Source organism: Cherax quadricarinatus, chromosome 29 (genome assembly GCF_038502225.1).
Source record: "Cherax quadricarinatus isolate ZL_2023a chromosome 29, ASM3850222v1, whole genome shotgun sequence".
In the NCBI taxonomy this organism is placed as follows: Eukaryota; Metazoa; Arthropoda; class Malacostraca; order Decapoda; family Parastacidae; genus Cherax; species Cherax quadricarinatus.
In genome coordinates, this window is record NC_091320.1 from 15,610,361 (window position 1) to 15,633,488 (window position 23,128).

Here is a 23,128-nt window from a genome sequence, read left to right on the forward strand (position 1 = left end):
TATAGGTAATACATATTTTAAGAAAAAGAGGATAAATAAGTATACAAGATATGATGTAGGGCGAAATGACAGTAGTTTGTTGGATTATGTATTGGTAGATAAAAGACTGTTGAGTAGACTTCAGGATGTACATGTTTATAGAGGGGCCACAGATATATCAGATCACTTTCTAGTTGTAGCTACACTGAGAGTAAAAGGTAGATGGGATACAAGGAGAATAGAAGCATCAGGGAAGAGAGAGGTGAAGGTTTATAAACTAAAAGAGGAGGCAGTTAGGGAAAGATATAAACAGCTATTGGAGGATAGATGGGCTAATGAGAGCATAGGCAATGGGGTCGAAGAGGTATGGGGTAGGTTTAAAAATGTAGTGTTAGAGTGTTCAGCAGAAGTTTGTGGTTACAGGAAAGTGGGTGCAGGAGGGAAGAGGAGCGATTGGTGGAATGATGATGTAAAGAGAGTAGTAAGGGAGAAAAAGTTAGCATATGAGAAGTTTTTACAAAGTAGAAGTGATGCAAGGAGGGAAGAGTATATGGAGAAAAAGAGAGAGGTTAAGAGAGTGGTGAAGCAATGTAAAAAGAGAGCAAATGAGAGAGTGGGTGAGATGTTATCAACAAATTTTGTTGAAAATAAGAAAAAGTTTTGGAGTGAGATTAACAAGTTAAGGAAGCCTAGAGAACAAATGGATTTGTCAGTTAAAAATAGGAGAGGAGAGTTATTAAATGGAGAGTTAGAGGTATTGGGAAGATGGAGGGAATATTTTGAGGAATTGTTAAATGTTGATGAAGATAGGGAAGCTGTGATTTCGTGTATAGGGCAAGGAGGAATAACATCTTGTAGGAGTGAGGAAGAGCCAGTTGTGAGTGTGGGGGAAGTTCGTGAGGCAGTAGGTAAAATGAAAGGGGGTAAGGCAGCCGGGATTGATGGGATAAAGATAGAAATGTTAAAAGCAGGTGGGGATATAGTTTGGAGTGGTTGGTGCAATTATTTAATAAATGTATGGAAGAGGGTAAGGTACCTAGGGATTGGCAGAGAGCATGCATAGTTCCTTTGTATAAAGGCAAAGGGGACAAAAGAGAGTGCAAAAATTATAGGGGGATAAGTCTGTTGAGTATACCTGGTAAAGTGTATGGTAGAGTTATTATTGAAAGAATTAAGAGTAAGATGGAGAATAGGATAGCAGATGAACAAGGAGGCTTTAGGAAAGGTAGGGGGTGTGTGGACCAGGTGTTTACAGTGAAACATATAAGTGAACAGTATTTAGATAAGGCTAAAGAGGTCTTTGTGGCATTTATGGATTTGGAAAAGGCGTATGACAGGGTGGATAGGGGGGCAATGTGGCAGATGTTGCAAGTGTATGGTGTAGGAGGTAGGTTACTGAAAGCAGTGAAGAGTTTTTACGAGGATAGTGAGGCTCAAGTTAGAGTATGTAGGAAAGAGGGAAATTATTTCCCAGTAAAAGTAGGCCTTAGACAAGGATGTGTGATGTCACCGTGGTTGTTTAATATATTTATAGATGGGGTTGTAAGAGAAGTAAATGCGAGGGTCTTGACAAGAGGCGTGGAGTTAAAAGATAAAGAATCACACATAAAGTGGGAGTTGTCACAGTTGCTCTTTGCTGATGACACTGTGCTCTTGGGAGATTCTGAAGAGAAGTTGCAGAGATTGGTGGATGAATTTGGTAGGGTGTGCAAAAGAAGAAAATTAAAAGTGAATACAGGAAAGAGTAAGGTTATGAGGATAACAAAAATATTAGGTGATGAAAGATTGGATATCAGATTGGAGGGAGAGAGTATGGAGGAGGTGAATGTATTCAGATATTTGGGAGTGGACGTGTCAGCGGATGGGTCTATGAAGGATGAGGTGAATCATAGAATTGATGAGGGGAAAAAGGTGAGTGGTGCACTTAGGAGTCTGTGGAGACAAAGAACTTTGTCCTTGGAGGCAAAGAGGGGAATGTATGAGAGTATAGTTTTACCAACACTCTTATATGGGTGTGAAGCATGGGTGATGAATGTTGCAGCGAGGAGAAGGCTGGAGGCAGTGGAGATGTCATGTCTGAGGGCAATGTGTGGTGTGAATATAATGCAGAGAATTCGTAGTTTGGAAGTTAGGAGGAGGTGCGGGATTACCAAAACTGTTGTCCAGAGGGCTGAGGAAGGGTTGTTGAGGTGGTTCGGACATGTAGAGAGAATGGAGCGAAACAGAATGACTTCAAGAGTGTATCAGTCTGTAGTGGAAGGAAGGCGGGGTAGGGGTCGGCCTAGGAAAGGTTGGAGGGAGGGGGTAAAGGAGGTTTTGTGTGCGAGGGGCTTGGACTTCCAGCAGGCGTGCGTGAGCGTGTTTGATAGGAGTGAATGGAGACGAATGGTTTTTAATACTTGACGTGCTGTTGGAGTGTGAGCAAAGTAACATTTATGAAGGGGTTCAGGGAAACCGGCAGGCCGGACTTGAGTCCTGGAGATGGGAAGTACAGTGCCTGCACTCTGAAGGAGGGGTGTTAATGTTGCAGTTTAAAAACTGTAGTGTAAAGCACCCTTCTGGCAAGACAGTGATGGAGTGAATGATGGTGAAAGTTTTTCTTTTTCGGGCCACCCTGCCTTGGTGGGAATCGGCCAGTGTGATAATAAATAAAAATAATATACATATATATATATATATATATATATATATATATATATATATATATATATAATATATATATATAATATATATATATATATATATATATATTTTTTTTTTTTCAACAAGTCGGCCGTCTCCCACCGAGGCAGGGTGACCCAAAAAAGAAAGAAAATCCCCAAAAAGAAAATACTTTCATCCTCATTCAACACTTTCACCACACTCGCACATTATCACTGTTTTTGCAGAGGTGCTCAGAATACAACAGTTTAGAAGCATACACATAAAGATACACAACATATCCCTCCAAACTGCCAATTACCTAGGATAACCCAAAAAAATCCAGACAAAGTGCTGTACTCTGCTTGAAGCTGTGAGTAAACGTGATGACGACGCAGTCTTGTGGCTCTCTCTGAGACAGAGAGCTAGACGGAGAGACAGGGAGCTTGACAGACAAATAGACAGACATGTTTGTGTACCAGCGAAAACAAAGCGAGGCCCTAATCTTTTCTTATCAAAGCCTTATCACTGCATCCTTGTGAATGCTCATCAAACGTCAGCTCTTATCAAATGTTATCTCATCGCATCATGTCACTGTCAGGGGTGGACTTTGTTTTTCATGCTTCAAGACAACCTATTATTTTATTATTATTACATATTCTCCTCCTCCTCACTCCTCCTCCTCCTCCTCCTCCTCTCTCCTCCTCCTCCTCCTCTCTCCTCCTCCTCAACCACCATCACCACCTCCTCCTCCTTAACCTCCTCCTCCTGCTCCTTAACCTCCTCCTCCTGAACCTCCTCCTCCTCCTTAACCTCCTCCTTCTCCTCTTTAACCTCCTCCTCCTCCTTAACCTCCTCCTCTTTAACCTCCTCCTCCTCCTCTTTAACCTCCTCCTCCTCCTCCTCCTCCTTAACCTCCTCCTCCTCCTGAACCTCCTCCTCCTCCTGAACCTCCTCCTTAACCTCCTCCTCCTCCTCAACCTCCTCCTTAACCTCCTCCTCCTTCTCAACCTCCTCCTCCTCAACCTCCTACCTCTACTTGCGAACGTGTCCATGTGCGAGTTTTTCCAAATACGAGCAGTCAATGGGTCGATTTTTTGCTTCCATACGTAAGCAAAATTTCCACAGGTGAGCAGACCTCAACGCAGGTTCCTTGACACTGGTGAGGGGCTCTTGCTCTTGATCTCAGAAATTGTATCTCATTTGTTTGTTGGACTATCTTATTGAAACTTGGCAATGTCTGATGGAAAGATGCTTCTTAACGTACACCAAAAATTAAAGAAATCTAAGCATAAATAATGGAGTTCACTTTTCAGCAATTAGCCACCCCTTAGCGGTAATTTTGAATGGTTTTTATGGTTGTATTCTCATTTTTTTTGATAGAAGGGAAGATATATTACAGAAATAGATATGATTTTAATTGCTTTCACGACAAAAAGTACCTTGAAATAGAGCTCAGCCTAGGAGAAATGGTCCATTGTTTGGCTGTTTCAGAGTAAACAAATGACGTCACTGTCCATTCCAATATTTATACAATTATTGCAATAAGGAATAACAGTAAAGCTTATAGTATTTGTGTGAATAAAAATTACAAATTAGTATTTAGATAATAATAATATGTATAATAATAATACATATAATAATAATAGTATAATAATATAATACAATAATAATAATAATAATAAGAGTATAATAATATAATACAACGATAATAATAATAATATGTATAATAATAATACATCTATAATAATAATAATGTACTACATATAACAATTGTAATAGATGGCTTCAAAAGGCCGTCACTAGATGGCAGTGTTTACCACAACAAAGAGGGAGCGGTTGTGGCCGCCCCCACCCGTTACATAATGACATATGTATTTTATTCATTCTAGAGTATATATCATGTTTCTATGTTATTTTTATTGTTTGTTATGTCATATTAGATGAATTGTGATAGATAAATAAGCTGTATAGATGATATTAGCTAAATTATTCATGAAGATAAATAAACTGTAGATAAATAAACTGTATAGATGATATTAGCTAAATTATTCATGAAGTATTTTGCTCGGTCTCCAGACAAACTCATCCACCGCCCATACCACCACATGAATGACATATTTTATTAATTTTAGAGTATATATCAGGTTTGTATGTTATTTATATTGTTTATTATGTCATATTAGATGAAGTGAGATATATAAATAAGCCGTAGAATTGATATTAGCGAAATTATTGAAGTACAGAATTCCACTGGAATGGATTAATTGCATTTCAGTTAATTTAAATGAGGAAAATTCACTCTGCAAACGAGCAAATCCAGTTGCGAGCAAGGTCATGGAACGGATTAAACTCGCAAGCAGAGGTTCCACTGTACTTCCAAATATCCAAAACATTGCTGGGACCTATAAATACTGTACTTTGTATATATGCTAAGACATAGTAAATGACCTGTCAGTGTGTTTGTGACAATTTGAGTACAATTTCAGTACCTAATACTAGTGTCAGAACAAAGATTGGTTATGAAATGACAAGAACTACAATAAATTGTAATTATCAGAACATGAAAATTATATAAAATAATATGAAAAATAGAAAAAAAGGTATATCGGCAACACTTCTGCAAGCTGCAGGACTCACTGTTGCTGTCAAGTGAGCATCCAGTGCCAACTTCTGGGCCTCATATCTCAGTAAATACTGACTCTAAGTTTTTTTTTTTTATCCTATAACACTTAGAAAAATGTGCTCTTTTTTTTAATAAAAAAAATGCTTTTTTTTTATATTTTTCAAAATAAACCATACCCCTGGCCGGGATTGAACCCGCGGTCATAGAGTCTCAAAACTCCAGCCCATCGCGTTAGCCACTAGACCAGCTAACGCGACGGGCTGGAGTTTTGAGACTATGACCGCGGGTTCAATCCCGGCAAGGGGTATGGTTTGTTTGCAATCGTGTCATTACAATTTTTCAAAATATTCGGGGCACTGGGGTAGTAAACGTATATATACATTTGGACCGTTTGCGGGTTAAGTACAGTAGTACCCCGAGTTTCAAACTTTCTTCATTCCAGAAGACTGTTCGAGTGCCGTTACCGAATGAATTTGTTCCCATAAGGAATAATGTAAATTAGATTAGTCCATTTCAGACCTCCAAAAATACACTTACAAAAACACTTACATAATTGGTCAAGTTGGGAGCAGTTCAAAACTCGGGGTATGCTGTACTGTATTGAAAAAGTCATAGACCATACTGATTTACCATCTAATTTTTTTTTTTATTATTATTAACACACTGGCTGATTCCCACCAAGGGAGGGTGGCCCGAAAAAGAAAAACTTTCACCATCATTCACTCCATCACTGTCTTGCCAGAAGGGTGCTTTACACTACAGTTTTTAAACTGCAACATTAACACCCCTCCTTCAGAGTGCAGGCACTGTACTTCCCATCTCCAGGACTCAAGTCTGGCCTACCGGTTTCCCTGAATCCCTTCATAAATGTTACTTTGCTCACACTCCAACAGCACGTCAAGTATTAAAAGCCATTTGTCTCCATTCACTCCTATCAAACATGCTCACGCATGCCTGCTGGAAGTCCAAGCCCCTCGCACACAAAACCTCCTTTACCCCCTCCCTCCAACCTTTCCTAGGCCGACCCCTACCCCGCCTTCCTTCCACTACAGACTGATACACTCTTGAAGTCATTGTTTCGCTCCATTCTCTCTACATGTCCGAACCACCTCAACAACCCTTCCTCAGCCCTCTGGACAACAGTTTTGGTAATCCCGCACCTCCTCCTAACTTCCAAACTACGAATTCTCTGCATTATATTCACACTACACATTGCCCTCAGGCATGACATCTCCACTGCCTCCAGCCTTCTCCTCGCTGCAACGTTCATCACCCATGCTTCACACCCATATAAGAGCATTGGTAAAACTATACTCTCATACATTCCCCTCTTTGCCTCCAAGGACAAAGTTCTTTGTCTCCACAGACTCCTAAGTGCACTGCTCACCCTTTTCCCCTCATCAATTCTATGATTTACCTCATCTTTCATAGACCCATCCGCTGACACGTCCACTCCCAAATATCTGAATACATTCACCTCCTCCATACTCTCTCCCTCCAATCTGATATCCAATCTTTCATCACCTAATCTTTTTGTTATCCTTATAACCTTACTCTTTCCTGTATTCACTTTTAATTTTCTTCTTTTGCATACCCTACCAAATTCATCCACCAACCTCTGCAACTTCTCTTCAGAATCTCCCAAGAGCACAGTGTCATCAGCAAAGAGCAACTGTGACAACTCCCACTTCATGTGTGATTCTTTATCTTTTAACTCCTCGCCTCTTGCCAAGACCCTCGCATTTACTTCTCTTAAAACCCCATCTATAAATATATTAAACAACCATGGTGACATCACATATTCTTGTCTAAGGCCTACTTTTACTGGGAAATAATCTCCCTCTTTCCTACATACTCTAACTTGAGCCTCACTATCCTCGTAAAAACTCTTCACTGCTTTCAGTAACCTACCTCCTACACCATACACCTGCAACATCTGCCACATTGCCCCCTATCCACCCTGTCATACACCTTTTCCAAATCCATAAATGCCACAAAAACCTCTTCAGCCTTATCTAAATATTGTTCACGTATATGTTTCACTGTAAACACCTGGTCCACACACCCCCTACCTTTCCTAAAGCCTCCTTATTCATCTGCTATCCTATTCTCCGTCTTACTCTTAATTCTTTCAATAATAACTCTACCATACACTTTACCAGGTATACTCAACACTTATCCCCCTATAATTTTTGCACTCTCATTTGTCCCTTTTGCCTTAATACAAAGGAACTATGCATGCTCTCTGCCAATCCCTAGGTACCTTACCCTCTTCCATACATTTATTAAATAATTGCACCAACCACTCCAAAACTATATCCCCACCTGCTTTTAACATTTCTATCTTTATCCCATCAATTCCGGCTGCCTTACCCCCTTTCATTTTACCTACTGCCTCACGAACTTCCCCCACACTCACAACTGGCTCTTCCTCACTCCTACAAGATGTTATTCCTCCTTGCCCTATACACGAAATCACAGCTTCCCTATCTTCATCAGCATTTAACAATTCCTCAAAATATTCCTTCCATCTTCCCAATACCTCTAACTCTCCATTTAATAACTCTCCTCTCCCATTTTTAACTGACAAATCCATTTGTTCTCTAGGCTTCCTTAACTTGTTAATCTCACTCCAAAACTTTTTCTTATTTTCAACAAAATTTGTTGATAACATCTCACCCACTATCATTTGCTCTCTTTTTACATTGCTTCACCACTCTCTTAACCTCTCTCTTTTTCTCCATATACTCTTCCCTCCTTGCATCACTTCTACTTTGTAAAAACTTCTTATATGCTAACTTTTTCTCCCTTACTACTCTCTTTACATCATCATTCCACCAATCTAATTTTATCAAAATCATTTTTAAAAGTTAATGTCTCTTCTCACTACAGGCTACAAAGGGTGGTGGTGTCAAATCACCTGAAGACCGGAGGATGGAGAAAATGCTAAGGAAAACGTCAAGAGAAATTCACAAACTACGAAATTCCAAAACGCCTAGAGGTCAACCTGATGTTGTATCATTTAAGTAAGTGTGAAAAAACTGTTTTTAGCTCATCACAGTATTTTTTTTTTTCTATAAATCGGCCATATCCTACCGAGGCAGGGTGACCTAAAAAGAAAAGCAAAAGCTTTTTTTTTTTTTAAATTTAGTAATGTACACAGGAGAAAGGGTTACTAGCTCCTCATCACAGTAATGAACATTGTAAAACAAAATGTATTTATATAAGAACATGAATAAGAGGAGTGATTGGTGGAATGATGAAGTAAAGGGTGTGATAAAAGAGAAAAAGGTAGCTTACGAGAGGTTTTTACAAAGCAGAAGTGTTATAAGAAGAGCAGAGTATATGGAGAGTAAAAGAAAGGTGAAGAGAGCAGTGAGAGAGTGCAAAAGGAGAGCAGATGAAAGAGTGGGAGAGGCACTGTCAAGAAATTTTAATGAAAATAAGAAAAAATTTTGGAGTGAGTTAAACAAGTTAAGAAAGCCTAGGGAAAGTATGGATTTGTCAGTTAAAAACAGAGTAGGGGAGTTAGTAGATGGGGAGAGGGAGGTATTAGGTAGATGGCGAGAATATTTTGAGGAACTTTTAAATGTTAAGGAAGAAAGGGAGGCGGTAATTTCATGCACTGGCCAGGGAGGTATACCATCTTTTAGGAGTGAAGAAGAGCAGAATGTAAGTGTGGTGGAGGTACGTGAGGCATTACGTAGAATGAAAGGGGGTAAAGCAGCTGGAACTGATGGGATCATGACAGAAATGTTAAAAGCAGGGGGGGATATAGTGTTGGAGTGGTTGGTACTTTTGTTTAATAAATGTATGAAAGAGGGGAAGGTACCTAGGGATTGGCGGAGAGCATGTATAGTCCCTTTATATAAAGGGAAAGGGGACAAAAGAGATTGTAAAAATTATAGAGGAATAAGTTTACTGAGTATACCAGGAAAAGTATACGGTAGGGTTATAATTGAAAGAATTAGAGGCAAGACAGAATGTAGAATTGCGGACGAGCAAGGAGGCTTCAGAGTGGGTAGGGGATGTGTAGATCAAGTGTTTACATTGAAGCATATATGTGAACAGTATTTAGATAAAGGTAGGGAAGTTTTTATTGCATTTATGGATTTAGAAAAGACATATGTTAGAGTGGATAGAGGAGCAATGTGGCAGATGTTGCAAGTATATGGAATAGGTGGTAAGTTACTAAATGCTGTAAAGAGCTTTTATGAGGATAGTGAGGCTCAGGTTAGGGTGTGTAGAAGAGAGGGAGAATACTTCCCGGTAAAAGTAGGTCTTAGACAGGGATGTGTAATGTCACCATGGTTGTTTAATATATTTATAGATGGGGTTGTAAAAGAAGTAAATGCTAGGGTGTTCGGGAGAGGGGTGGGATTAAATTATGGGGAATCAAATTCAAAATGGGAATTGACACTGTTACTTTTTGCTGATGATACTGTGCTTATGGGAGATTCTAAAGAAAAATTGCAAAGGTTAGTGGATGAGTTTGGGAATGTGTGTAAAGGTAGAAAGTTGAAAGTGAACATAGAAAAGAGTAAGGTGATGAGGGTATCAAATGATTTAGATAAAGAAAAATTGGATATCAAATTGGGGAGGAGGAGTATGGAAGAAGTGAATGTTTTCAGATACTTGGGAGTTGACGTGTTGGCGGATGGATTTATGAAGGATGAGGTTAATCATAGAATTGATGAGGGAAAAAAGGTGAGTGGTGCGTTGAGGTATATGTGGAGTCAAAAAACGTTATCTATGGAGACAAAGAAGGGAATGTATGAAAGTATAGTAGTACCAACACTCTTATATGGATGTGAAGCTTGGGTGGTAAATGCAGCAGCGAGGAGACGGTTGGAGGCAGTGGAGATGTCCTGTCTAAGGGCAATGTGTGGTGTAAATATTATGCAGAAAATTCGGAGTGTGGAAATTAGGAGAAGGTGTGGAGTTAATAAAAGCATTAGTCAGAGGGCAGAAGAAGGGTTGTTGAGGTGGTTTGGTCATTTAGAGAGAATGGATCAAAGTAGAATGACATGGAAAGCATATAAATCTATAGGGGAAGGAAAGAGGGGTAGGGGTCGTCCTCGAAAGGGTTGGAAAGAGGGGGTAAAGGAGGTTTTGTGGGCGAGGGGCTTGGACTTCCAGCAAGCGTGCATGAGCGTGTTAGATAGGAGTGAATGGAGACGAATGATACTTGGGACCTGACGATCTGTTGGAGTGTGAGCAGGGTAATATTTAGTGAAGGGATTCAAGGAAACCGGTTATTTTCATATAGTCGGACTTGAGTCCTGGAAATGGGAAGTACAATGCCTGCACTTTAAAGGAGTGGTTTGGGATATTGGCAGTTTGGAGGGATATGTTGTGTATCTTTATACGTATATGCTTCTAAACTGTTGTATTCTGAGCACCTCTGCAAAAGCAGTGATAATGTGTGAGTGTGGTGAAAGTGTTGAATGATGATGAAAGTATTTTCTTTTTGGGGATTTTCTTTCTTTTTTGGGTCACCCTGCCTCGGTGGGAGACGACCAACTTGTTGAAAAAATATATATATATATATATATATATATATATATATATATATATATATATATATATATATATATAAATAAATATATATATATATATATATATATATATACACACACACACACACACACACACACACACACACACACACACACACACACACACACACACACACACACATACATACATACATACATACATACATGCTTGTACAGTGGGCCCCCAGATTATGACATTAATCCATTCCAGAGTGTGTGTCTTTAACCGAATCTATTGTAACCCGAATTAATTTTCCCTGTACGAAATAATGGAAATCCAATTAATCCATTTCAGACACCCAAAAGTATTAAACAAAATAATGATGAGGGGAAAAGGGTGAGCGGTGCACTTAGGAGTCTGTGGAGACAAAGAACTTTGTCCTTGGAGGCAAAGAGGGGAAGGTATGAGAGTATAGTTTTACCAACGCTCTTATATGGGTGCGAAGCATGGGTGATGAATGTTGCAGCGAGGAGAAGGTTGGAGGCAGTGGAGATGTCATGTCTGAGGGCAATGTGTGGTGTGAATATAATGCAGAGAATTCGTAGTTTGGAAGTTAGGAGGAGGTGCGGGATTACCAAAACTGTTGTCCAGAGGGCTGAGGAAGGGTTGTTGAGGTGGTTCGGACATATAGAGAGAATGGAGCGAAACAGAATGACCTGAAGAGTGTATCAGTTTGTAGTGGAAGGAAGGCAGGGTAGGTGGTCAGCCTAGGAAAGGTTGGAGGGAGGGGGTAAAGGAGGTTTTGTGTGCGAGGGGCTTGGACTTCCAGCAGGCATGCGTGAGCATGTTTGATAGGAGTGAATGAAGACAAATGGTTTTTAATACTTGACGTGCTGTTGGAGTGTGAGCAACGTAACATTTATGAAGGGATTCAGGGAAACCGGCAGGCCGGACTTGAGTCCTGGAGATGGGAAGTACAGTGCCTGCACTCTGAAGGAGAGGTGTTAATGTTGCAGTTTAAAAACTGTAGTGTAAAGCGCCCTTCTGGCAAGACAGTGATGGAGTGAATGATGGTGAAAGTTTTTCTTTTTCGGGCCACCCTGCCTTGGTGGGAATCGGCCAGTGTGTTAATAATAATAATAAAAAAAAAATTTCACCTGAAATGTACGTTTTCCTACACAGAAAACATTGAGACATGCAGAATAAACAATACTAAAATGACACTTACCTTTATTGAAGACTTATTGATGAGTGATGAGATGGGAGGAGGGGAGAGGATAGAGGTGTATTATTGTTTGGAAGGGGAATCCCCTTCCATAAAGACTTCAGGTAGCAAGTCCTTTTCAGGGGTTAATTCCCTTCTTTGTTTTTTAATGGCACTAGGACCAACTTGAGAGTCACTGGACCCCTGTCGCACCAAAAATCTGTCCAGAGAGCTCTGTTTCTGGCGTCTGTTTAAGATTTCCCTAAAATGGGACACAACATTGTCACTGTAGATGTTGCCAGCACGGCCTACAACAGCTGTGTCAGGGTGATGTTCATCCATAAAGGTTTGCACTTCAGTCCACTTTGCACAAATGTCCTTAATCTTTGATGATGGTAACTTCCTCCATCTCTCTTCCTCCTCTGAAGAAAATTTCTGAGCTGTGGTCTGTCAGTGTTGCACCTCAAGCTCTTGCAGCTCTGTAGTGGTTAGCTCTTCATCGTGGTCCTCCACCAACTCTTCCACATCCTTGAAACTCACATCCAACCCCATGGAATTCCCCAATGCCACAATAGATTCCACAACTGGCAATAGGCTCCTCAGGGTCAATCCCAAACCCTTCAAAATCCCTCTCTTGTACACATTGTGGCCATAATTTTCTCCAAGCAGAGTTCAAAGTCCTGCAAGTCACTCCATCCAAGCCTTACCTATAAGGTTTATGCAACTGAGGATACTGAAGTGATCTTTTCAGAACTCTCTTAGGGTCATTTCAGTATCTGAGGTCACTTCAAAGGACTTCTGAAACACTGCTTTGGTGTACAGTTTTTTGAAATTTGAAATGACCTGCTGGTCCATGGGCTGGAGGAGAGAAGTGGTGTTAGGAGGCAAAAACTTGACTTTTATGAAACTAAACTCTGGGAGGAGCAGGAGCATTGTCTAATACCAGGAGGCACTTGAGTTCCAATTTATTTTCCAGGAGGTATTTTTTCACACTGGAGTCAAACACGTCATGGAACCAATCATAGAATATGTCCCTCGTGACCCATGCCTTACTGTTTGCTCTCCACATCACACACAATTTAGTCTTGATAACACTTTTTCTTGAACACACTGGGAGTTTGAGTGATACACGAGTAAAGGCTTCACTTTGCAATCCCCACTAGCATTACTACAAAACATGAGAGTTAGCCTGTCTTTCAGAGGCTTGTGTCCTGGGAGTGCCTTTTCCTCTGAGTAATGTAGGTCTTCTTTGGCATTTTCTTCCAAAACAGGCCTGTTTTGTCACAATTGAACACTTGTTGGGGTTTTAATTGTTAAGCCTCTATGTACCCCTTAAATTCCTGCACATATTTTTCAGCCGCTTTTTTGTCAGAACTGGCAGCCTCACCTTGCCTTATCACACTGTGTATGCTACTGCGATTCTTAAATCTCTCAAACCAACCTTTGCTGGCCTTAAATTCATCAATATCAGCATTAGTTCCAGGCATTTTCTTTACGAGATCATTATGCAACTGCCTTGCCTTTTCACATATAATTGACTGCGAAACACTATCTCCTGATAATTATTTCTCATTGATCCACACCAACAACAGTCTCCACATCTTTGAGTATTTGCAATCTCTGTTTTGTAATCATATTTGCACCTTTCGCAACAACAGCTTCGTTGATTGCCTTTTTCTTGGCCAAGATAGTAGCGATGGTTGTATGGGGTTTGTTATACAACCTGGCCAGCTCGGAGACACGCACTCCACTTTCGTATTTTGCTATGATCTCTCTCTTGAATTCAGTAGTATTTCTCACCCTCTATACCACAGGGCTGGCACTAGAAGCTTTCTTTGGGCCCATGGTGGCTTATTTAGCAGTTACAAGCACTAAAAACAATGGAATAATACAGAATGTATTGCATGTATGCGTGGAATCATCCTCACTGCTTGTAAACAATGGCACACTGGCTGTACATGGAGTGGCAGGGCCGCTCAGGCCGTGTGGACACGTTCGGGACGAATGACTTTAACTGAGTTCTTTGTCGTTAACCGAGCCATTATTTTGACGCAAAAACATTACTTAATCCGAATTTTATGTAATCCAATGACATCGTAATCCGGGGATCCACTGTACATGCATGTGTAGTGTGACATGTAAGATGTACCTGAAATCTTGTATGTTTATGAGACAAAAAAGACACCAGCAATCCTTCCATCATGCAAAACAATTACAGGCTTCCATTTTATACTCATTTGGCAGGACGGTAGTACCACCCTGGGCAGCTGCTGTCTACCAACTTACCACCTAGCACACCTCAGTCGTATCCCCCTCTAACTGTACACCTTTTTATATGATCATTATATAAATGATCATAATTTTTAAAGGGGTGGACCGGTAAGCCAGCAGAAGGCCTTGGTCAGATGACCAAAGCTCCAAAGGCGGGTCATCATATGACTAAGACCCGCGTGAAGAAACACTTGTCCTGTTTCCTGACGAACCTTACCTAACCTAACCTAAACTTTTTATACAGTGCAGATTCAGTACATTAATTCTATTCTTGTAGGAAGGATTTCTGATACATGGTATTAACTTTGTCATCCTCCTCTGAGCATTTTCCACTGCATTTATGTCCATTCTGAAATACAGTGACCAGAACTGTGCAGCATAATCTAAATGAAGCCTAACCGACAATATACTGAGATGAAGAATGACCTGAGGACTTCTGTTATTTATACTTCTTGTTATGAAGCCAAGAATTCTCTTCACTTGATTGCGAACATTTAAGCACTGTTGTCTTGGTTTTAGATTACTGCTAACCAGAAATCCTAAATCTTTTTTGCATTCAAAGTGATTAAGATCTAAATTATTTAGTTTATAACTGCCAAGGATATTTTCTTTTCAAAGGCTTACAACTTTGCATTTATTTATATTAAACTGCATCTGCCACTTCTCCAACCACTGCATCAGTCTATTCAGATCTTTCAGTAGTGCTCTAGTGTCTTTGTTAGACTTAAGCCAACGGCCTATTTTGGTATCATGGGCAAACTTGTTTGTCACTTTATTTCCTCATCTATTACTTATCAGCCTTTATCTTTCTGTTCACAACATGCTGTTAATTATTGTTTGTTGTGATGGATTTCTGACAGCCACATTTTAAATAACAATCATTCTGAGAGCTCCCACATTTTAAATGATTTTTGTTCTGACACGTCAGTTTTTAAACATTCTGACAGCCCTGACAGGATTACCATGTGTATCATCATAGGCTGGTAGGATACCATGTGTATCCTCAAAGGATGGTAGATTACCATGAGTATCCTCATAGAATGGTAGGATTACCATGTGTATCATCATAGGGTCTTAAATTTACTATGTATCCTCATAGGATAAGATTAATGTTTATCATAGGATGCAGGATTACCAGGTGTTTCCTAATAGGGTGGCAGAATTGCCATGTGTATCCTCATGGGATGGCAGGATTACCATGTGTATCCTCATGGGATGGCAGGATTACCATGTGTATCCTCATGGGATGGCAGGATTACCATGAGTATCCTCATAGGATGACGAGGTTACAGTGTGTATAACAGGATGGCAGGATTACCATGTGTATCTTAATATGGCAGGATTACTATGTGTATTCTAATAGAAGGGCAGGCTTATCATGTGTATCCTCATAGGATATCAGGATTACCATGTGTATCCTCATTGGATGGCAGGATTACCAGCTGTATCCTCACAGGATGGCAAGATTACATTCTGTATCCTTATAAAAAAAATATTTGAGCTTTGTGCAAACATGATAATTGGATGGTAAACACTAAACCAGTAGGGGTCATGCAGCACTTGAGCATAAAGTACTAATCAGGTTTGCTCCAGGGAAGGGAAAAGCAGCTCCAGTTCTTTATATCAAGAGTCATTTGCCTGACATCATGATCCTTGAAGGGCAGTTATGCTCAGAGGGACGTAAAGATCTTGGGAATGGGAGACAGTTTGGTTTGATTCAAGGAGGGAGAGAATTGGTCCACTGCCTTGAATCAAGTGTGTCTCACTGGCATCAAGGTCCCTTGAGGGACTCTGAAGGGTGAGCATTGAAATGAGTATTCTTTGTTCCCTGTTATTAACCCTTTCAGGGTTGGTGCCGTACTAGTACGCATAAATTCTAGCACCTTCAGATCTAGCGAGAGAAAGCTGGTAGGCCTACATATGAAAGAATGGGTCTATGTGGTCAGTGTGCACAGTATAAAAAAAAATCCTGCAGCACACAGTGCATAATGAGAAAAAAATACTCCAATCGTGTTTTTGCTTTAAAACAGCGACATTGCAGTGTATTTTTGTATGCTATTTATGGTTGTATTCTAGTCTTCCTGGTCACATTTTATAGAATGGAAGACATATTACATAAATTGAGATAATTTTGATTGGTTTCACAATGAAAAGCACCTTGAAATTGAGCTCAAAATAACAGAAATGTTTGAATTTTGCTAAAGTTCAAAAGTAAACAAATGCCATGCGTCCAATACATGTCGACTGGTGAGTCTAATATTCTTTCACAAGTGCGCTGATATTATTTATACCATTTCTACACTAATGCAGTAGTCTGCATAACAGTAAATCTTCTATTTTTTTTTTTGAGAAAAATTCAAAGAGGAAAGCAAAAGAAATGTAAGAGAGGCCTGGGGATGTGACTGATGAACAGAAAAAATGTTATTTTAGTGCCAGGAATGTCTGTCTTGTTTATTCTGGACCCTATTTGGAAATTGGCATCTTTTGAAATTTGTGTGAAATTGGCAAAATTGCCAATTTCTGACCACTTTTAGATAAAATCGGTAAATGGGTGGTTTCTTGTACAGCAGGGCCCCGCTTTACGGCGTTTCACTTTACGGCGTTCCGCTAATACGGTCATTTCAAATTATGACCAAAACTCGCTATACGGCTCCCCCCCTCCTGACTTTCTAATACGGTCACCGCGCCCCACCCTGTTTGTTTACATTCTCCGTGAGCTCAGTAAGCACTAAGTCTCTCCATTTTGTCTGGAAACTCCAAAATTTCAAATGTTTTTAAAAGTTATTTCATATTTTATATATACTCTGATAATTATACTTATGTATACCTGTACCTAAATAAGCTTACATACTGTGCTGGCATGCAGGTACACATTAAAATCAGTAAGAGTGTCTTATGTCTCCAGACGTCATATTAGTAATGATAATAATCATCGAGTCTCATTTAAATGTCGTATATTACGTTAATATACACATTTTCATTAATCCACCTATGATATTTTTTCAAAATTATATAAACACGATGCATAACATATAAATAAGATAAATACACCCCACAGTAGAATAAATAAACATAAATGTGAGATGTGGTAGCAGACGACTTGCACAAGTGACGCCATATTAGAAATAATAATAATCACCGAGTCTCATTAAATGTCGTATATTACGTTAATATACACATTTTCATGATATTTTTTTCAAAATTATATAATAAACACGATACATAACATAAAAAGATGATAAATACACCCCACAATAGAATAAATAAACATAAATATGAGATGTGGTAGCCAGATAACTTGTACAAGTGATGGCAAGAATAACATTTTCTCTAATCTAACATAAGAGAAAATATGTTACTGGGGGTAACTGTAGAAAATTATTCCTTTTCTATGTATGTAAGTTTATTCAGGTATACACAAATACAGTTACATAGAGTATCATACATAACATATGTGTAGAGAACCTAGGATAACCCAAAAAAGTCAGAGTGGCTTATTTCCATTGTCTTCACTCAGAGCATCATTTCTTCTCAAAATGATGTTACATGAGAAGGGAGTGTTCTTCTTTATTTATTCTACCGTATCAATGTAGAGACAACCTGTACACAATGTAACTTGTACACAAACCAGACGTGTACACTTTGTTTACAAAACTTACCTTCGCCTGGTTTGTTTACATAACTCTGCGCCTGTCCCCTCTCATGCACTCATTCTTTTTCTCTCTCATTTATTCGTTTTATCTCATTTACTTACTCCTGACCCTACATTAAGACTACAAATATTTTAAGGTAAGTAATGAGTGAACTGTATATACATTTTATTGCTCTGGGATGCTTAAATGTCATAGAATATATGTGTGGATGGGTTGGCCTGGTATGGTAGCCCGGGTGACTACTATACATACCGCACTTGATTTTTTACAATAAATACTACTCGTCTCACCCTATATTTTAAGGTAAGTAATGAGTGAACTGTATATACATTTTATCGCTCTGGGATGCCTAAATATCATAGAATAGTATGTGTGGGTGGGGTGGCCTGGTAAGGTAGCCTGGCTGACTACCATACATACCACACTTGATTTCTTACAATAAATACTACTTGTCTCACCCTAGATTAAGACTATAAATATTTTAAGGTAAGTAATGAGTGCACTGTGTGTGTATTGTACTTTTTTATTGTTTTTTGATGCCTGGTTCTATTGCTAACTTAATATATGTTAGTGTAAACTTGTTATCTAGTGTTTGTATGCATTTGTAAGTGGAAAAAAAGGTGTTCCACTTTACGGCGGTAGCCTGGAACCTAACCTGCCGTATAAGTGGGGCCCTACTGTACTCATTCGATAGAAAAGATGGAGTTCTAGCAAAATAGTTATGATTCCTGTTGACTGGTAAATTGGAATTGGCCGAAAATAGGGCTCAAAGTGGGCGAAATCGCCGATGCGTAAATATTGTCGAGACCGCTAACTTCGCAAGAGCATAATTCTGTAAGTTTTCCATCAAATTTCATACTTTTGGTGTCATTATGATTGGGAAAAGATTCTCTCTCATTTCACAAGATTTTTTTTTTTTTTTCCGAAAAATTTCCGACCCTGAGAACAAGTTTAGGAGAGGGCCTGCTGACCCTGAAAGGATTAATTATTATTGTTAGTCATAGGGAGCACTGAACCTGTAGGGTTCATACAGCTGTTTCCTGCTAGAAATATCTATTTTAGTAAGTTTATATTTTTTTGTCATATACAAAAGCTATTAATTCTTATATTTCTTTTACAGAGAGAAAATGGCATTCTTCCTAAAGTCCAGCCCTACGATTCCTCCTCTGAGTATGGATTCTGACAGTGAAGTGGCATCGCCTACAGAGCCACTCAGCCCGTTACATCTTCTAGCAACCACTACACTACCATCATACTCGTCTGCTACTGCAGACCAGAAAAACTCGTCTCATTCATCATGCATTGCAAGGCTATCACTTATAAGTACAGATGAGAAGTCTGGCGAGCACACGCCCATGCAGTCTCCACACACATCATCTCCCTCGTCACCAACGCCCACACTGGCTGCTACGCTACCCCCCATGGCTGGGACTGCCTCTTTATTAGTGAGGCAGTTAACTGCTAGACAAGCAACCACTGGTGCCATTCCCAAGGTCTTCCGTCCTGATGTTCTCTTCAGTACTGAAGACCAAGGTGTAGAAGTCTGATTCTTCCCTTCAAAAGTAGATGATCAATCAGTGGTTTTATTTTTGTTGTTCATGACTCGGTCTATCCAGTATCATCAGGCTTACTTTTATTTATTTAAGAGACCCTGGATTAAAGCTAGGACAGACAAGAAACTTTTATTACTTAGTTGCTGAATCTCATAGTTTACAGCTTGACTTATGACACAGGACTGGTGTATAGATGTCTGCTTTCTTCAGGGTTCTCATCTTTTACATAAAGAGGCTTCCATATGCCTGTGTTGCTGGGTGGACGTCTCGTGTCTCTCGCAGTAAAATCCCTTGATGAATTCACTCACAAGGATTTTGTTTATTTTTATTGTATAGTAAAGCCACAAAAGATCAATTATGGCATTATTTGCTCATAAGGCAGAGAAGTTTATATTACATATATCATACATACATACAGATATCAATGCCTTGATTAGTACGAATAATGAATCCTGCTAAGCGATTGCAGTAATAGAATTTGTACCACTTGAAGTGGTCATAACGAAGTATGATAATTGGTCCTACTCCAATACTGCTGCAATAACAAATTTTAATATTACCAAAGGATAATAAAAATGTATTTCTTATTCAACTTTATTATAAACTAAACAAGTGAAAATGTTACATTTTATTGTTGATCTAAATTAAAAAGGTTTCCATTGGCCATTTCTTGCAAGTGTGGTTCGAGCAAGTCACGGACATTTGTAGAATGTAGTTCATAGAAACCAAGCCACCTTCCAGTATTGGTTATTTCTTCAACAACAGCTTGCACTTCAGAGGGAAAGCCTTCAAAGTTATTTGCACAATGAGGCAAAATGTGTTTCCACACTGCATGCATATTGCTTGGTTAATTCTTCCCAAGCATGGGAAATACTTTTGGTGTTGGTCTGTGTGTCCATCTTCCACTATTTTCTTCAAAAAAAAAAAAAAAAAATTTAGCAGCAGCTTTATTTGCACTGGCAGACTTGCCAGTAATTTTAACATTATGCAATTGAATTTGATTTATAAAAGTCAAACCAACCATTGCTTGAAAAAAAAAAAAAAAAAAAAAAATCTTCCATTTCTGCATTGCCAGACACACTCAGAGCTTTTGTTTGATAAGAGATACTCTTTCTATCATGCAGTGCTTTTATTTCTAGTTTGCAAGCCACAAAAAGCTGATGCACTTATACCTTTTTCTTTTACTTCATGTGTTTTATATTATATAGATTCATGCATTCCAACATCTTGGCCTATTTTAAAATTTACAATCACCATGTGCATGCCAGTGTTACATCAGTTTTTTGCCTAACGTAATAAGCCTCCTCTTATTTTGTGCTTGTATTATTTGCACTATAAGTATTCTTCCGTTTGTCCATATTTGCTTAGGGCAGTTTATCAAAAATTAAAATATAGTATGTACTGTAAACACGTAGGATAACTGCGGCACGTCTCCACATAACAGACAGCAGGATGGACAGCAAACTTCTCCGAATCCAATTTTGACTTGTATTAAATAAGGTATGATTTTCTAATTAATACTAAATCAAATTTTGTACCATTCAAAGTCATACTGATCAAGGCTCTGCTCTGCTGTGCACGCATGTGCACGCATGTGCACACACACACACACACACACACACACACACACACACACACACACACACACACACACACACACACACACACACACACACACACACACACACACACACACACACAATATTGTATTTAAAGCTTTTTGTTGATTTAAAAACAAATTCTAATACACAGCCCATTAGCATGGGAGTGATGTTGTCACAAATAGCATAAAGAGTCTGTATATGCTGTGCCTTCCACTAGTGATACTTCCTTCTTGTCTTCCACTTTTCAGGAGATTTTATTAATTCTTGCATTATCATACTCATAGGAAGACTGTGCAAATGTGTTCTAAAGAGACGTTTCAACAGTTATTGTAAGTGCTGGTGTATGCCTGTGGTAAGGCAAACCTCACTATTATGCTAGAATACCAAGGCTTACCTGTGTACCTGCTCTGTGTCCACTGTCTATGAAAAAATCTAAAAAAAAATTATGTAAAGAAAGTAGGCACTCCTTGTAGATTTTAAAGAGTTTTAAAAATAAACCTCGGGTCCAAACCTGATGTTAAAGCATGCTTGTATAATCTTTGACGTTATTCCCAGAATTGTTGAAATGTTACATATTGTTGTATGTATAGAGGTGGAGTAATGCGTTGGCAGCTGTTTTGGGACTGAGTTGTTGGCAACTGTGAGAACAAGCAATATTAGATGTGTTGGAACTAAGTCTTCTGCTCCTTTGTATCTTTACTTTTTTACATGGTCATGTTTTTATGACTGAAACCAAATTAATTTTATATATTTGTACATTGAATAGGGCCAGACTTATGAAGAGTATTTATATATTATCTATAACTTGTTTATATTATGAATAGTTATTGTCTGCTAACAGATTGATACTATTAATAAATGTGTCCAAGAATAAGTACTAACTTGTTACATTTCAAACTTTCATGCAGAGAAGTTGAACCAAAAAAATATATTGTAAATATGTATATAGAATTATATATATACTATTTCCATGTGCCTTTGGCAGGTACAAATTTGTTATTTATGCTAACAAAGATGAAATGAATCCGTCTTTTTATTCTATTTTCCTGCTGCATTATTAGATTATTTTAAGCACTAAACCCATATGGGGTCATATAGTGTCTGGAAAATGGAAAAAAATGGGATTCAGTCCAAGTAAAGGATTGAGAGCCCACCTTTTCAAGGTACCTCCTTTGGGTGTACTTATTACCTAAAAAGATCTGCAAGCGACATTTGTGCGAGAGCTATGCGCATTATTACGTATGCGAGGGGAATGAGCTAAAACCCATTCGGGTCACAAAGTGCTTAGGCAGTCTGGTTGAAGGCAAGTGCAGTATTTAATTTGATCTCCATATGTCGTGGCTATCCTGAGGGAACTGAAGCCCAGCCATGACATTATGAAGTGCTAAACCCACAAGGGTCATACAGCACTGCAGGGCAGGGTAAGTTCTTCAGATAATATTGAGGGTGGAGAGGATAATAGAGGTAGAGTTAGAAAGGCGATGATGTAGTGTGGGTAAAAAGTTGAGAAATCAGAAAACACCAAAGAAGGGGTAGTGGTGTTTAGGCAGGCAGAAATTTCCAGACGGACAGGTAAGGAAGCAGCTGTACTTGGGGGGGGGGGGATGAATCTGCACAACAGTATCAGACGCATCTCGAGGTAAAGGTCTAGACTCGAGAAAGAATAGCATTTAGGAATGTCAGGTGGTTTGGGGTCGGAGATTTGGACGTAAATAAAGGTATAGCCTTTGGAAAAGGGATATGTGGCATCGAATTAGGAGGGAGCGCATAGACATTGAAACATGCAAATGACAAGGTGAAGAAGTAGGGACAGTAAGAAATGATAAGGTTAGAGTCTCAGAGCCCAGGACTGCAAAAGGATTGGACACAGAGTTGACTGCAGAAGGGACACAAAGGCCTCTGCATGTAGGCTCTACAGGTTAAGAGCAAAAAGCACTGAGGCATAAACATATTCCCTGGTGAGAGATGGGATCAAGATTAGAGAGTTGCAGGAGAGGCTGCTGAATATATCTGGTCGCCATAATCTAGTTTCGATAAGAAGAGGGATGACTGCAGTTAAAGGAAAGTTCAACGATCACCCCCATGAAAGACGAGTGAGA

General features: G+C 39.2%; 1 protein-coding gene across 2 annotated transcripts in view; it reads left to right on the forward strand.

The window, feature by feature from the left end:
* kibra (WW and C2 domain containing protein kibra) overlaps window positions 1-19,995 on the forward strand; it is a 190,277-nt gene extending 170,282 nt beyond the window's left edge. Inside the window, exons 15-16 of one of the 2 annotated variants that reach the window (XM_070089618.1) lie at window positions 8,138-8,271; window positions 18,993-19,995. In XM_070089618.1, the coding sequence (XP_069945719.1) occupies window positions 8,138-8,271; window positions 18,993-19,419 (561 nt within the window). In that variant the 3' untranslated portion in view covers window positions 19,420-19,995. The remainder of the gene's footprint in view (window positions 1-8,137; window positions 8,272-18,992) is intronic. The other variant, XM_070089619.1, reaches the window with a different exon arrangement.
* Window positions 19,996-23,128: the final 3,133 nt, after the last annotated feature.